This window comes from Alosa pseudoharengus, unplaced genomic scaffold (assembly GCF_046254945.1).
Source record: "Alosa pseudoharengus isolate Yale_2024_CS ecotype anadromous, Long Island Sound unplaced genomic scaffold, YU_APseudo_1.1 YU_APseudo_1.1_scf_7, whole genome shotgun sequence".
Lineage (NCBI taxonomy): Eukaryota > Metazoa > Chordata > Actinopteri > Clupeiformes > Clupeidae > Alosa > Alosa pseudoharengus.
In genome coordinates this window covers 39,751,633-39,765,118 of record NW_027468859.1, presented here as the reverse complement: position 1 = coordinate 39,765,118, position 13,486 = coordinate 39,751,633, and the positions used below count along the sequence as shown (strand labels likewise).

At 51.3% G+C, this 13,486-nt stretch overlaps 1 protein-coding gene across 1 annotated transcript in view; it reads right to left on the bottom strand.

The window, feature by feature from the left end:
- The window catches only part of mdn1 (midasin AAA ATPase 1), a 43,479-nt gene that overhangs the window by 9,152 nt on the left and 20,841 nt on the right, over positions 1–13,486 (bottom strand). The window contains exons 48-80 of the mRNA XM_076273052.1: positions 11,866–12,089; positions 11,495–11,608; positions 11,268–11,397; positions 11,065–11,171; positions 10,678–10,811; positions 10,200–10,360; positions 9,911–10,031; positions 9,604–9,817; positions 8,990–9,227; positions 8,654–8,777; positions 8,309–8,473; positions 7,929–8,143; positions 7,236–7,623; positions 6,957–7,069; positions 6,024–6,696; positions 5,757–5,918; positions 5,328–5,616; positions 4,960–5,198; positions 4,672–4,767; positions 4,456–4,550; positions 4,221–4,345; positions 3,931–4,089; positions 3,520–3,629; positions 3,347–3,420; positions 3,069–3,252; positions 2,587–2,740; positions 2,303–2,449; positions 2,094–2,220; positions 1,835–1,940; positions 1,332–1,447; positions 787–1,209; positions 403–626; positions 64–201 (exon numbers count right to left, since the gene is read on the bottom strand). Of these exons, the coding sequence (XP_076129167.1) occupies positions 64–201; positions 403–626; positions 787–1,209; positions 1,332–1,447; positions 1,835–1,940; positions 2,094–2,220; positions 2,303–2,449; positions 2,587–2,740; positions 3,069–3,252; positions 3,347–3,420; positions 3,520–3,629; positions 3,931–4,089; positions 4,221–4,345; positions 4,456–4,550; positions 4,672–4,767; positions 4,960–5,198; positions 5,328–5,616; positions 5,757–5,918; positions 6,024–6,696; positions 6,957–7,069; positions 7,236–7,623; positions 7,929–8,143; positions 8,309–8,473; positions 8,654–8,777; positions 8,990–9,227; positions 9,604–9,817; positions 9,911–10,031; positions 10,200–10,360; positions 10,678–10,811; positions 11,065–11,171; positions 11,268–11,397; positions 11,495–11,608; positions 11,866–12,089 (6,089 nt within the window). The remainder of the gene's footprint in view (positions 1–63; positions 202–402; positions 627–786; positions 1,210–1,331; positions 1,448–1,834; positions 1,941–2,093; positions 2,221–2,302; positions 2,450–2,586; positions 2,741–3,068; positions 3,253–3,346; positions 3,421–3,519; positions 3,630–3,930; positions 4,090–4,220; positions 4,346–4,455; positions 4,551–4,671; positions 4,768–4,959; positions 5,199–5,327; positions 5,617–5,756; positions 5,919–6,023; positions 6,697–6,956; positions 7,070–7,235; positions 7,624–7,928; positions 8,144–8,308; positions 8,474–8,653; positions 8,778–8,989; positions 9,228–9,603; positions 9,818–9,910; positions 10,032–10,199; positions 10,361–10,677; positions 10,812–11,064; positions 11,172–11,267; positions 11,398–11,494; positions 11,609–11,865; positions 12,090–13,486) is intronic.

Genomic DNA, 13,486 nt, shown 5'->3' with positions numbered 1-13,486 from the left:
TATGTGGCCCATTCTGGTTCTTTGCTTCTGACTGTGAGCAGAGGGTCCAGAGGGTCCAGGCACCTTGTTTGCTCTCAGACTGCTGGTCATCCTGCTGCTGTGCTTCCCTCCTCTTCACCAGGTTCTGGACGGCGCACAGCACCGTGTTGATGGCCTGCTCCAGCTGCTCAGAGAACTCCGAGGAGAACATCTGGGGGAAATCTGTGGGAAACACAGAGGCCAGATGAGGACTGATCGTGATCTCATGCCAGCCACAAGATGCACTTGGCAGTGGCAGTGACGTGGCGCACGAATAATCTACTGACTCATAAACTTGTTAGAGCTTAAAAGCTTTTTAAGAATCATTGGGTTTTGGCACACTGGTCATTAACGACTATGCCAGTGACGAGGCCTACGACGTACCGGCCTGGGAGTGGCCCAGAGAGAGAAGCTGCGTTTTCCAGGTGGTGAACTCCGTCAGGCTGGACTCCACCTCCTCCCTCACACAGTGCAGACCCTTGATCAGCGCCGGCTGGGCGTGGTGGCCAAATGCCTCCACGGGGGTGAAAAGCTGCTCCACCCTGGGCATCTGCGCCACCACAGCCCCCAACCGATCCAGCACCGAGCAGCAGAGCGTGAAGTGGCCCCTGCAACAACCAGCCACAGGTTACAAGCGAAACTTTAATGAGTGTAAAAAAAACACTTTAAAAACTATTACTAAAACTAGAACATTCTCTGACAAAAAAAAGCTGATTATGACAATCATGAAGTGCTAGTATGGTTCCTGAAGACTGTGTGCCCACTGACCAGGTGTGCAGAGCCCACTCGGAGTTCTGCTGCGTGATGCCGTCCAGCTGCTCCTTCACAGCCCGGCTCTCCACCTGCATGTGCTCCACCTTCTGCATCAGCTGGCTCCAGGCCTCCTCGCCCCTCCTCATCAGGCACCCAGGGGGCTGGCGATTGGCGTCCAGGGGAGAGGCCTGCCGGAGCGTGGGCTCTTCGGGCTCCCCCAGGCCCTCGCTCTGCTGCTGTCCGGGCCTGGGCGGCCCCTCGGGGCAGCACTGGAGCACCAGGCCCAGCTGCTGGAGGGTCAGGCAGCACTGCGAGGCCAGCGTCTGGGCGCGCAGCAACCACAGGTGCAGGGGCTGCTGCGGGGGCAGGACGGCGTCGTCCAGCGGGCTGCTGTCCGCCAGCTGGGACTGGAGCTCTTGGACGCCATCAATGAGACGCCTGTAGCATTGGCAACAACATGGGAGCGTTGAATACAACCACAAAATCAGCCAATATCTGCTGGAATGGTTAAGCTGATGAATGAGGAGTTTGGGTCTACTCTGAAAGTGTTTGATTCCTACCTGAGATGGACCCAGTTTTCAGTGAGTTTGGCCAAGCGTCTCCTCTGTCTGAGCAGCAGCTTGAACAGGTGGGATGAGAAACCCCTACATCGCTCAATGTTCCCCAAACCCAGCTCCTGCAAAGCCATTCAGGTTTCAGTCAGTCAGTCAGACATTTGCACTCGGTTTCTGATATAACCCAAATATGCAACAAATCCATTTCAAATAAAACAAAGGGACGGAACGGAACACTAAAACAGCTTCCTTGTAAAGAACAAAACCCTGAGTAGAGATGAGCTTTGAAAGAGCCCCTTAGCCTAAAGCTAGATGGTTTAATGGATGATACTATGAAAGATGTCTAATCTAAAACACTCTTATTCACTTCCCTGCCCTCACTCAGGAAGTCCATTTCTCCTGATGTTACACAACAGCTGTAACTGACCACAGGCAAGAAATGAGTGGAGGTGCGGTCACTATGTCTGGTTTCTGATGTAATCTGTCTCTGGAGCATCTCAGTCCCTCACCTTGGCAGCACTCTGAAGAGCAGTGTGTAAGGCTGTTCTCCTAGCCCAAGAGCGATAGAAGTACTTCTGACATCCTTCCCAAGCATTTGTCATCTCAGAAAATAACCTGAAAGAGATGAATTAGTGCCATGCATGGAGAGGGAAGTATGTTGAACATCTCAAGTGTCTTGTACAGGTATAGCACAATAAAATGAACTCTAATCACACAACAAACGTGGTGAGATTGAAGAAATAACTGTTAGGTTGTAGTGTGACTCACGTCTTCTCTGTCTGGACATCGCTCTTCACTGTGGACAGAGCAGTGGACAGTTCTAGCGGCTGGAGACACAACATCTCCTCTGGATCAGCTGTGCGGTTCCACGTCAGACCCTTCCGGAACGACAGACCTGTAGAGAGACACGTTAAAGTCAAAAACTTTCCTCACTCAAGTGTTATCCGTCCCCCATCTGACCAGTGGGGTGGACTCACCGATCTGAGCCAGCATCTTGAAGAGGTCAGAGAGTCCTCGCTGCTTCTGTTGCAGGATGTGCTTGACCTCGGACTTCTGCCGGTCCTTCTCGGCCGACACATCCACAGTCAGGCTCTGCAGGTCCCGCACGTTGGAGATGATCTCAGCTGCAACAATCAACCCAGAGATTTTGTATGTTATGGATTTACTAATGCTACTAATGCCAGGTCTTGTGTATGTGTCTGGATATTCTGAAATCACTGGGGTGGGTGGAGTGGATTTATCCCATCAGCTGCGCTCTTACCCGTGAACTGGTCCAGGTCCTCGGACAGGTCAGGCATGGCGCTCTTCTTCACCAGCTGCACGCACATCTTCCTCATCCTCCTGATGAGGAGGGGCAGACGGCCCTGCAGAGAGGTGGGCTCCGGCCCTGAGGCACTCTCCTCTGGGACATCACTCTGTTACACACACACACACACACACACACACACACACACACACACACACACACACACACACACACACACACACACACACACACACACACACACACACACACACACACACACACACACACACACACACACACACACACACACACACACACACACACACACACACACACCAGTGTTTAGAAACTATCAGCAATCTAGCTTTTACTGTTTCTGGTTGTATTGATAGCCGTTTACAAACTACTGAACAGCAGATGTCAGACGTTTACGTTCACTCTGTCCAACAGACGGGTCTTTGGTCTTTTTTCTGGTCTTTAACTCCAGCTGAACCAACCTGCAGGTTTCGGCCCTTCCCAGGGAGGGCACTTTTGAGAGCCTGGTGCACCCGCAGCAAGGGCGTCTCCTCAGGGTTGGCATCGACACTATCAGCGCTGGCACTGCTGCCCTGCTCCACCAGTGAGGGGGCACAGGGCTGACCGAGGGCAGCCTCAAACTTCTTCACAAACTTGAAGAGGATCCTGAAAATGGCAATAAAAAAACGTTAGAATGAGCAATTAAAACAAATAAGTTTTGATTTTCCACTTTCATGATCTACTGATGAATGGAGCTCACCGATGAGTCTTTTCCACAGACTGCTTAATTGACCAGAAACTCACATCGTTCCACTTGGAGATCTTGACAAAATCCTGAAGTAGTGAGAAAACAGAATAAGCAAATTTGAATAAACTGTATCTAAACTAGATAGATAACTAATATTGGGTGGGTCGCACAGATGCATGACTTGCCTTGAGCTCTTTCTCAATGGGCTTGCGCAGCTGTGTGAGTTTGGCCTGCACGCTCTCTGAGAACTGAGAGTAGTACTTGTACAGATTCCACAGGAGGCTGCACAACGCATCTGGAAGAGCACATCAACCACAGACACATTACAGCTTCAACAATACAACACACGACACAAGGCTAGCAGCACACGCGTGAGAGCTAGCAGCACACGCGTGAGAGCTAGCAGCACACGCGTTAGAGCTAGCAGCACACGCGTGAGAGCTAGCAGCACACGCGTGAGAGCTAGCAGCACACGCGTGAGAGCTAGCAGCACACGCGTGAGAGCTAGCAGCACACGCGTGAGAGCTAGCAGCACCCGCGTGAGAGCTAGCAGCAGCACCCGCGTGATTGAGGACAGACGTGCTGGTCCCACTGACCTTGTCCGTCCTGCGGAGGGGCCAGCAGAAGGTGGCAGTGGAAGCTGAGCAGCATGGCCAGACGCGTGTGGAACTCGCCCAGACTGGAACCCTCTACGAAGGCCTGCAGGGTGGACGCCACGGATGCCAGAGACAGCTCGACTCCTCCAGCATCACCCACTACAGATGGACACACACATACACACACACACGATTCAAAAGGCAATTCAAACTTCAGTTCACATTTATTTGTCTGCATACTACGACCCAAGAGCAGGATGAGGGCAACACAGTGAACAGGAAGCTCCTACCAGTGTGGGTCTCCATTCTGTGCTCCAGAAGGAATCTCTCCAGCATCTGGTGGATGGAGAACCAGTGCTTGACAGACTTCTCAGCATGCCGCTTCATGGCATTGTCAAGGCTGCTGGACCAACAGCTACAGCAAAATCATCAAAAGAGGAAGTCAACATCAATCCTTTCTCATTTCCAACATTTCAAAAGCCAGTATATGATGTGGGAAGAGAGTTGTGAACTAGGAGGTCTTACCTCAGCTCAAGCTTGCGCCACTGAATGATGAGCTGCGTGACGGACTCCAACTCCCTCTTCAAGGTCACAGAGCGACTGGCGTTGCTTTCCCAGTCCTGGGGGGTTGAGAGGGTTGAAACCAAGCAGACAGAGAGAACACATACTCCAGACGCACAAGTCCACTCAAAGCACTTGACATTGGCACCGGACACACGCACACACTGCACACGTTCTCACCTGGGCTTTGGTGAGTAATATCTCCAGGCCGTTGAGGAACTTGGCCAGTGGGCTGGACAAGCTGAAGCTCTGGATGCGCTCCATCACCAACGTGAGCTGTCGGGACCAAGAGAAGACACATAAGGTCACACCAAGGCAATCACTGCAAACAACACTCTGACCATTCAATAGTGTGCAATAGTGAGTCAATGATGGAGATGTTTCGGCTTCTAGTTGACATCACTACTCTGCTGCTTATTCGGATGCATCTCCTGTTGCCCATGACGATGATGATGATGATGGACATACCTGCATGAGGGCGGGATGCTCAGGCCACTCCTCCAGCCGGTGTCGGACAGCCTGGGCTAGCTGCTCCAGCACGGGCAGGCACAGGCGAGCCTGGCTCATGTTGGGCTGCTGGTAGAAGTCGTAGGGCCCGTCCACCTGCAGGCTCAGGCTACTGGAGGGTCCGGCGCCCCGCACCGTGTTCTGGAGAAGGCAGCACAGCAGCAGCTTGGTGCCCAGGAGCTGTGGGTCCATCTCCGCATCTGGTAGAGATGACAGAAAGAGCAATTCACCACACTGCACACTGCTGAAACTATGCCAAAGAGTCCACACAACTGCCTGAATCTGCAGTCAGCTGAACAGCACCACACAGACAGCATAGTCTGACCTACCTATAAGATGGTAGAAGCGTGAGATCACAGGAGCTGCGATTTGATAGGAGGAGACCAGAGCGCTGATGTAATCCTTGCATGGGTCAGCGACCTTGGTGCTGCTTTGGTACCACAGTGAGTGGGCATGGGTCAGACACAGCCTCTGGTGGACCTGCACCACGGTCTGCAGGCAGGCGGCTGACAGGAGGCCACTCCCACTCTCGCCAGGCTGGCCGTCCGCCTCCTGCTCCTCCTCCACCTCCTCCACTGGCGCCTCCAGACTGGGCTCACACACGAGGTCAGCAAAGTCCTACAAAGGCACAAGACATTATGGCAAAATAATAAAAAAAAGCACTATACAGTAAATGCAATACGCTGCTGTTGTAAATGTCACTCAAAAGGTTCTGCGTGTGTGAATAGGGCCTTGCGATTTACTACATGACATGGTACCTTCTGGAAGGTTGGGAAGGCCCGCCTGAACTCCCTTTCCTCCTGCTCGTCCTCCGTGAGGTTGCTCCCGTGCAGCTTGCTCCGGCTGCGGTACAGGCTGGCCTCCATCTGCTCCTTCTCCCGCGCTCGCCTCTCCTGCTCGTCCCACTCGTTCACCAGGGCCTGCCCAGGGAGCACAGCAGCACTGAGCACACACACACACACACACACCGGAACCACACAGGAGCAAGTGACCGACACACTGGACACGCACGTAAGTAACCATACCTGACAGATATGCCTGAAGAGCTTGCGCGCCTCGGGCCCCAGCTGGCCGGTGGACAGGGCGTGACACTGGACATAGAGCAGTGCGTTGAGCAGCAGGGTGGAGGGGTCGGGGACCCAGCGTGCCGCCACTTCCCCCTGCGGCAGCAGCTTGCCCAGGCCTCGCAGCACGTCCATGCTGGCCCTGGAGCACAGGAAGTCGGCGCAGGCCAGGTAGGACGGCAGGGCGCTGCCCAGCGAGGGGAAGGCCAGCAGACAGGACACCAGCTTGGGCAGCCCTGGCAGAGAGGTGAGCGAGCTGGACACCTGCGACGCCACCAGCCTCATGCCATGCTGGATCTGCAGGATAGCCGCCCGCAGTGGCCCCACCACGTCCGGGTAGAGCGGGTACTCCTCGGCCAGCCTCTGGGCAAAGCGCTGCTGCGAGGCCTGCCACACAGCCTCCTCCTTCAGCAGGCTCTGGATGCCCATGCGGGACTTGGGCCCCGGGCCTTGCAGGGCCTTCAGCAGGTGGGACAGCAGGTCCCGGACGGCGGCCGGCTGGCCGATGCTGCAGAGGTAGTGCTGGAGCTCCTGGTAGAGGCGGCCGTACTGCGGCTCGCTGGGCCGGCAGGCCTGCTTCCTGGACAGCTCAGAGATCTGCTCGTTCACCTGCTGCATGCGGATCCACAGGTACCTACACACGGACAACACACAGACAACACACAGGGCAGAGCAACACTGAGCAAGAAGCAGCACCAAATTGCACCAACTCACCTACACACAACACAGAGGCAACCATGGTGCTTAATCTCATTGTAGAGACAGCCAGCCATGATATTCTAAACTGTGCTCCTTTAAATGACATCTTCATGTCATCTCTGTGCTCTACTCCGTTTGCCACTGGCTGAGGTGAGGTTAACTACTGTACCAGGGCAGTGAGATGGAGGTGTTTACCTGATACGGGGGTGCTGGAAGCCATCTGTGGTGCTACTTTCTTCAATCCCCACTCCTGTCAGGAGCTGTGAGGACAAGCTGCGTCCTCTCCACTCCTCCTGTAGCAGCGCCAACTGGGGAAAGAGGAGCTGGTATTTAGTCTTGTTCATTTGGAATGCACAAACTCACTGTAGACTAAATATCCAGTCTGATTTTGCTGTAAGTGCAGTTTATGCTTGAGTTGCTATTTCAGCAGGAGACTATTAGGAATGCTGGCTGTATCTGTATGAGCTGGCTCACCTCCTCTTTGGCATAGCTGAGCTTGTAAGCCCGTTTCACAGCAGGGTCAAAAATGGTCTGAGGCGTCCACAACTGGATCTGCAGAAGACCCATGTTCACCCAGAACACGCCGGACCACGCCAGCTGGACCGAGCTGTGGACCTGGTTCTGCACCAGCTGCTGCATGCAGGTGATGAGTGTGTCCAGGAAGCCCTCGGGGAGCAGGTTTTCGGGGAGGCCCTCTCTCAGGGCCGTCTGCACCTCCTGGGCAGCGGTGACCGGCTCTGACCCCTCCGTGAGGTTCTCGCAGCTCTCAGCGTAGCTCTCCTGCAGGCCTGGAGGCAGCAGGTCAGACAGAGAGTGCAGCTGCCTGCGCAGCACCAGCCCCTGCAGCCTGCAGTCCGTTCTCCTGAAGTAGAGAAGGAGACAGAGAACATATGAGGAAGAGAAGCACACAGAGAGAGAGTCAGAGAATGAAAAGATGTGCGTCATGGGGGAGATGAAGGTAGAAACTAAACAGTACACTATGTCTTCAAATGTTTGTTTACATAATGCAATGATATGCTGTATCTGATATATACTGTAAATTATTATTTTTTTGCTAGATGGGTCAATTCCTCTCAATCCTGATAATTTGCAACTACATGCTTTGGTTCTGTGATGGGGATTCTATATGGGTAATATTGATTTCTGCCTGCTGTGTTTAGTGAGCACCTGAATTCAGCCAGGGCTGGGAGAGCCATGCTGTCCCATAAGACGGCCCGAAGGTCCTGCAGCTGACACGTCCTCTCCCTCCATTCTCCCAGTGTGACTCGAGATGACGACAGGAAGGATGTCCCTGTGGGGTCCCACCGGCAACCTGATTCGTTGCTGCTCAAGATACCCAGCATGCATTTGGACCAAACTGCTCGACTCAGCATTCCTGGGCCCTGTGGGTAATGGCGTTTAAACAGTTTTAAATTCAGCTATACAGCATACAATTTTACAAAATGAAGCCATCAAATTCAAAAATAAACTTGAGGAAATCCACAAAGACATCAAGAAAGAGCCTGTCGAGTCTCCTAATAAGCATGTACATGCACACACACTCTTACCGAATCAGATGGACTCAGTAGTGAGCGGGTGGTCTTCTGCTCATCAGGGCTCAGGGGGTTCCACTTTAGCCAGCGCTCCGGGTTAGTGGTTACACTGCTACTCCAGAAGGCCACCAGGACCTCAGACAGCAACTCACACCACACAAACTGCAGCGCCTCCACAGGCTAGGAGAGGAATTACAAAAAATAAACAGATTTCAAGCCATGAGTCGTTCTCGTTACAGTTGTGAAAAACAAAAGCAAGAAGCAAGGTGAAAAATAAATAAATATATGGGAGTAAAATATCAAACTAGTCTTCCTTCATCTACAGAGCCAAGCCACAGAGGCCTACTGTGGAGGACTTACCCGTTCACTGCTCAGCAGGAACCACAGTGGATGGAGCTGCCGGATGTTGATTGGAGTGGACTGGAGACAGAAGCGGAGGTGCTGGGACACGCCACTGCGTACAGCATTCACCGTCTCGCCATCCCTGCAAAGCAGCACAGGCTTTCAAGAACACGTTTGGCCTCTTCTGCTACTGTGAACTACTCGTTATAACGTATAACGTTTCTCCATCAAGCCCAGGACTTATTTTGACCTTGCTCTTCATTTTCTGACTCAAAACATTCAGCAGCTATTCATTTAATACCAGGCTACTGCTCTACAGGAGGCATGGTGGAAGTGAAGACTGTGTTTGTGTACCCAGGTGAGATTGAGAGCTGCAGCAGGTCTGCAGTGACCCTCAGCTGGTTGAGCATGGCCAACTGCTCCAGAACTGGCCAGAGCTGCGCCCGGCGCGCCAGCTGCTGGAGGACCTCTCGGCAGGGTGGGGCAGCGCTGTCCTCTTCGTGACGCGCCTCGGAGCTACAGTCCAGCACACCACAGGAGGCCAAGTGACTCTGCTGCTGTTCCACACAGGACACCAGCCTCTCCAGCACACCTACAACACAATACAAGTTTTAGTTACAGTAGGCTCAATCATCACCAGCCGCAACAACAGTGTTCTTACCAGCACCAATGACAGCACTGACAACACACACTTGACCCTCAAAAGGATCTAACCCTGGATCTACACTTTATTAAGGTAAAGCCTGATCTGGAGTCAGCTGATCTTTGGGTAGGATATGGCCCCCCAACACTGCTCCTGAAAAGCTACCATCCTACAGTGAGTGGTCACAGCTTTAATTCTGCTACAGGAGCATCTATCAATTATGAAACAAAAGTCTCAAGGTCTCAAGAGAGTAAATAAGAGAGGCGATCACTAAGGGCAAGGTTTGGCCTCATAAAGTCTGCATACTGGTCACTGTGGATCGTACCTGATTGCTGGGGTTCCAACTGGTGGTTTGCCTTTAGGACCAGGCCTAACGCTTCCAGTAAACTCTCCTTGGAGTCCAGCCCCAACACAGCCCCCTGAAGACGAGCCATTTCCTGTCTCCATAGTGACGAGGTGCTGTCCAGCCGCAGATCCTCCACGTTTAAGGCCTTGGTGAGGACCCGCAGGCGAGAGGCACACTCGGCTACAGCGTCCAGCTGGACACAAGGAGGGAAAAAGAAAACTCATGTTTCTAATGCCTGTTCCCAAAGAGTCAGTAGCACGGAGGTGTGGCTTGTAGTGTCCGGTACCTTGAATGGCAGTGGTTTTCCTAAGGTCTTCTGAATGCCTTTCATGGCTGAAGCCACAGAGGCGGAGCTCGACAGGGTGTTCTGGATGGCTGTGGAGATTGCCTGCATCTCCTGCTGACCACTGGTTCACACACACACAAAATATACACTTTTAAAAGAATGTTTGAAAAGAGCACCATTAAACATTAACAAAACCTCAGAGAACACAGCGTCTTGTGGTCAGAGCAATTATATGATCATTAGTCTGATTCACAATGCTGGAAAGAAACTAAATCATTGGTCCCCTCACTCATAGTTTCCGTCTCCCATGAGGAGCTGGGGAAGCCGGACGATGAGGTGTTTGTGGACCCACTGCCAGTGCAGAGACAGCACACACACTCCACGCGTGTCCGCCGCCAGCGAGTTACACACGTGCCAGAAGCGATCCCTCCACTGCAGCAGCTGCAGGATCTGTGGACAAGCAGAGAGAGCGTACTGAAGACCTGCCTCATGGGCAGGGCCTGAGCTGAGACGTATGTCTGGACAAAGCGGAGGAGTGGACAACGCTCTTGCAATAGAGAATGATGTGGTCTATGCAGTTTGCTTTTGCTCTGAAAGCCTAAATAACTCCAGCTGATTCATGTATGTGATACACATGATATATGTGTGTGTGTGTGTGTGTGTGTGTGTTTGTGTGCGTGCATGTGTGTGTGTATGTGTGTGTGTATGTGTGTGTGTATGTGTGTGTGAGCGAGTGTGTGCTATTCTAAGCAGCTTGAAACACAAACCTCAAACATGAGGTGATCAGAGATGTATGGCTGGCCGGTCTGGAGGGCTTGCAGCACAAAGGAGTCCCACAGGTCAAAGAAGGAGCGCAGGTGGACCAGCACGGGGTGGGGCAGGTGGCTGATGTCCATGGTGCCTGCAGTAGATGATCACATTACCATCATTAACATTGGTGCAGGTGCCCCAGCCACAGCAGCATTGGTGGCCTAACACATAACTAATAATCACTCACTAAAAAACAACTGGACTCAATGGTCCCTAGAGGAGACAGAAACATACCTTTGGAGTAGGCTGTGGCCAGTCTCAGAGCACTGTTGTGTGGACATAAACATACCTTTGGAGTAGGCTGTGGCCAGTCTCAGAGCACTGTTGTGTGGACATAAACATACCTTTGGAGTAGGCTGTGGCCAGTCTCAGAGCACTGTTGTGTGGAGATGAGTTTCCTGCCATGGCTCCGATGGCGGCCCTCTCCTCTCTGTCCATCAGTAGGATTATCCTGTGGTCACACAGACCAAATACTCAAGATCTGCTTTTCCATGTTAACAGTGTGGGTCCACCACAGCAGAGCAGAGCAGAGCCACATGGTCCATACCTGTTTGCTACAGCATTCAGAGCATCCATGAACTCCATGTATCTTTCCTCATCCTCAAAATTACATGTGTTGGCCAGGATGTCCAGGTACTGTTTGTTCCAACGCATATCCACCATGATCCTGTGGTCATCTGCGGGGGAGACACAGATCACAGGTCAAACATGCTCCTCATTAGACCTCCAGATGACGCCTGTGTGGTGTGTGGGAGTGTGTGTGGGCGTCCATACCTGTGCTGTGTGGCTGCAGCAGCTCTGTGAGGCTCTTGCCCTTGACGGCAAGCTTACTGCTGAACACAGCTTTCAGGGCTCGGTTCCCCGCCTCCAACTGCAGCAACGCCGCATCTGAGCAGAGAGAATCCATATGAATGCCCACCAACGCTGGCTTAGATGCAGCAGCCGGGGTTCCTAACCAAACACCAGTTTATTAACACACTAAACCAAGCCCTGGGAAGTGCTGCATCTCAGTGACGTGAAGAAGACCTTGTGAAGTGTTGAATTCCAAATGTATCAACAAAACAAAATCAAGATGCTATACATATAATACAAAGACTCTTCAAGTGTGAGAAGTGTGCAGAACACTGCTAGACTGAAAAGCTTACCTGGTGCATGTTTGAAGCTCTTGGTGAGGTGTGAGAGCCAGGTGGTTCGGAGGATCCAGTCGCTGTGGGAGGCTCTCTCCGTCAGGATCCGAACTGCCGTGGACAACAGATGTATGGCGTCCACAGCACCCACGTCGGCAACACTGCCTGTGAAGACTTGACCCTCATGCAGCACTCCAATCTGCATTGCTCTCTGGAGGTCAGGCAGGCTGAGTGGTCGACTCCTAAACAAGGGCCACACATATGGTCATTTAAGTCATACCACCTGAACAAAGTATGGTTGAGCTCCACATCCATAGTTAAAACCATTGAGCAACTGACTTTACAGAACTCTCACAAAATGGTAGAGATGCAGCAAAACCACCCTCTGACATCCATGAATATCACCACATACTTATATCGACTTAAAGGAACAAAACTTTTTTCTCTTAATCTAGCAACCCACACACAAATATAAAGAAACAGTGAAAAAAAAGCTGCATTCTAGGGGTCGACCAATTATCGGCCTGGCCGATTATTAGGGCCGATATTTAGCATTTTTATAATAATTGGTATCGGTCATTTTTTCCACCGATAAGCCGATATTGAAATGGATAAAGAATGAAACGCGCTACTTTGTCTGTAAAGAGTCTCTCACTCCCTGAATTTGCTACTCTGTGGTCAAAAGCATTGTCCCGCCCACTACACTGTCTGATTTGTTAGTTAGCACGAATGCAGCCAATCAGGATCGAAGACTGAACACAGACAAAGTTTAGGATTCTCACTGAGGCAGACTGGGCTTCAGCTGTAGCCTACAGAGCTATTTTTCGAAGGAAAGGAAGGTAGCCTACTTTGCTGAAGTTGCAGCGAATCACAATCATCTACACGGAAGTTACAAAAACACCACTTTGTAAGCTATTGTCTCTTTGATCCGGATCAATAAGTAAAGCACCCACTTCCTTCATTTAGCGAATTCCCGATTGATGCAAGTTACTGATGCCTCGTTCGTTACATAATTGTGAATAACAGGACACCTCGGCGGACAAAGTACAGACAAGTCCTAAATTATGCGATAGCGAACGTCAAAAAGTCTAATTGCTCCTTTTTGAAACGGACTGTCAGAAAAGACTACCCACCCAGGGCCAACCGTAATTTAATCCGACCTAAACAAAATCGCGTCCTGAGCTGGCTATTAACGTGCCTTTTAGGCTCTCAAAAGTGTAGCTTATAGCCTATACATGGACACAAATTGCATGCTTAAATAGCCTAAGAACTATTTTAAAACTGTTTTGTTAAACTATTCAACTGTAACACTTGCCATCACACATGCACCTCTTCCTCTCCCTCTCGTGCACTCACACACACGATGGCAAAGCATCCTCTTTGTGACAGGTCCCTTAACAAGCACATAGCCCATTGTGCAGGCCTACTCTATGAAAATAATTACTATCACTCAGCTCTTGGATTAACATGATACACATGATTTACACTTGCAAAGTGATGCAAGTTGATAGACAATTGTGTATCAAAAGAAGAAAGAAAAGTTTGCATAATTAAATGATTTTGAATTAAATTTTTGCATCATATAGCCTTTACTATTTATCCCCCCTTTTGACAAATGACATATCGGTTTTACATATCG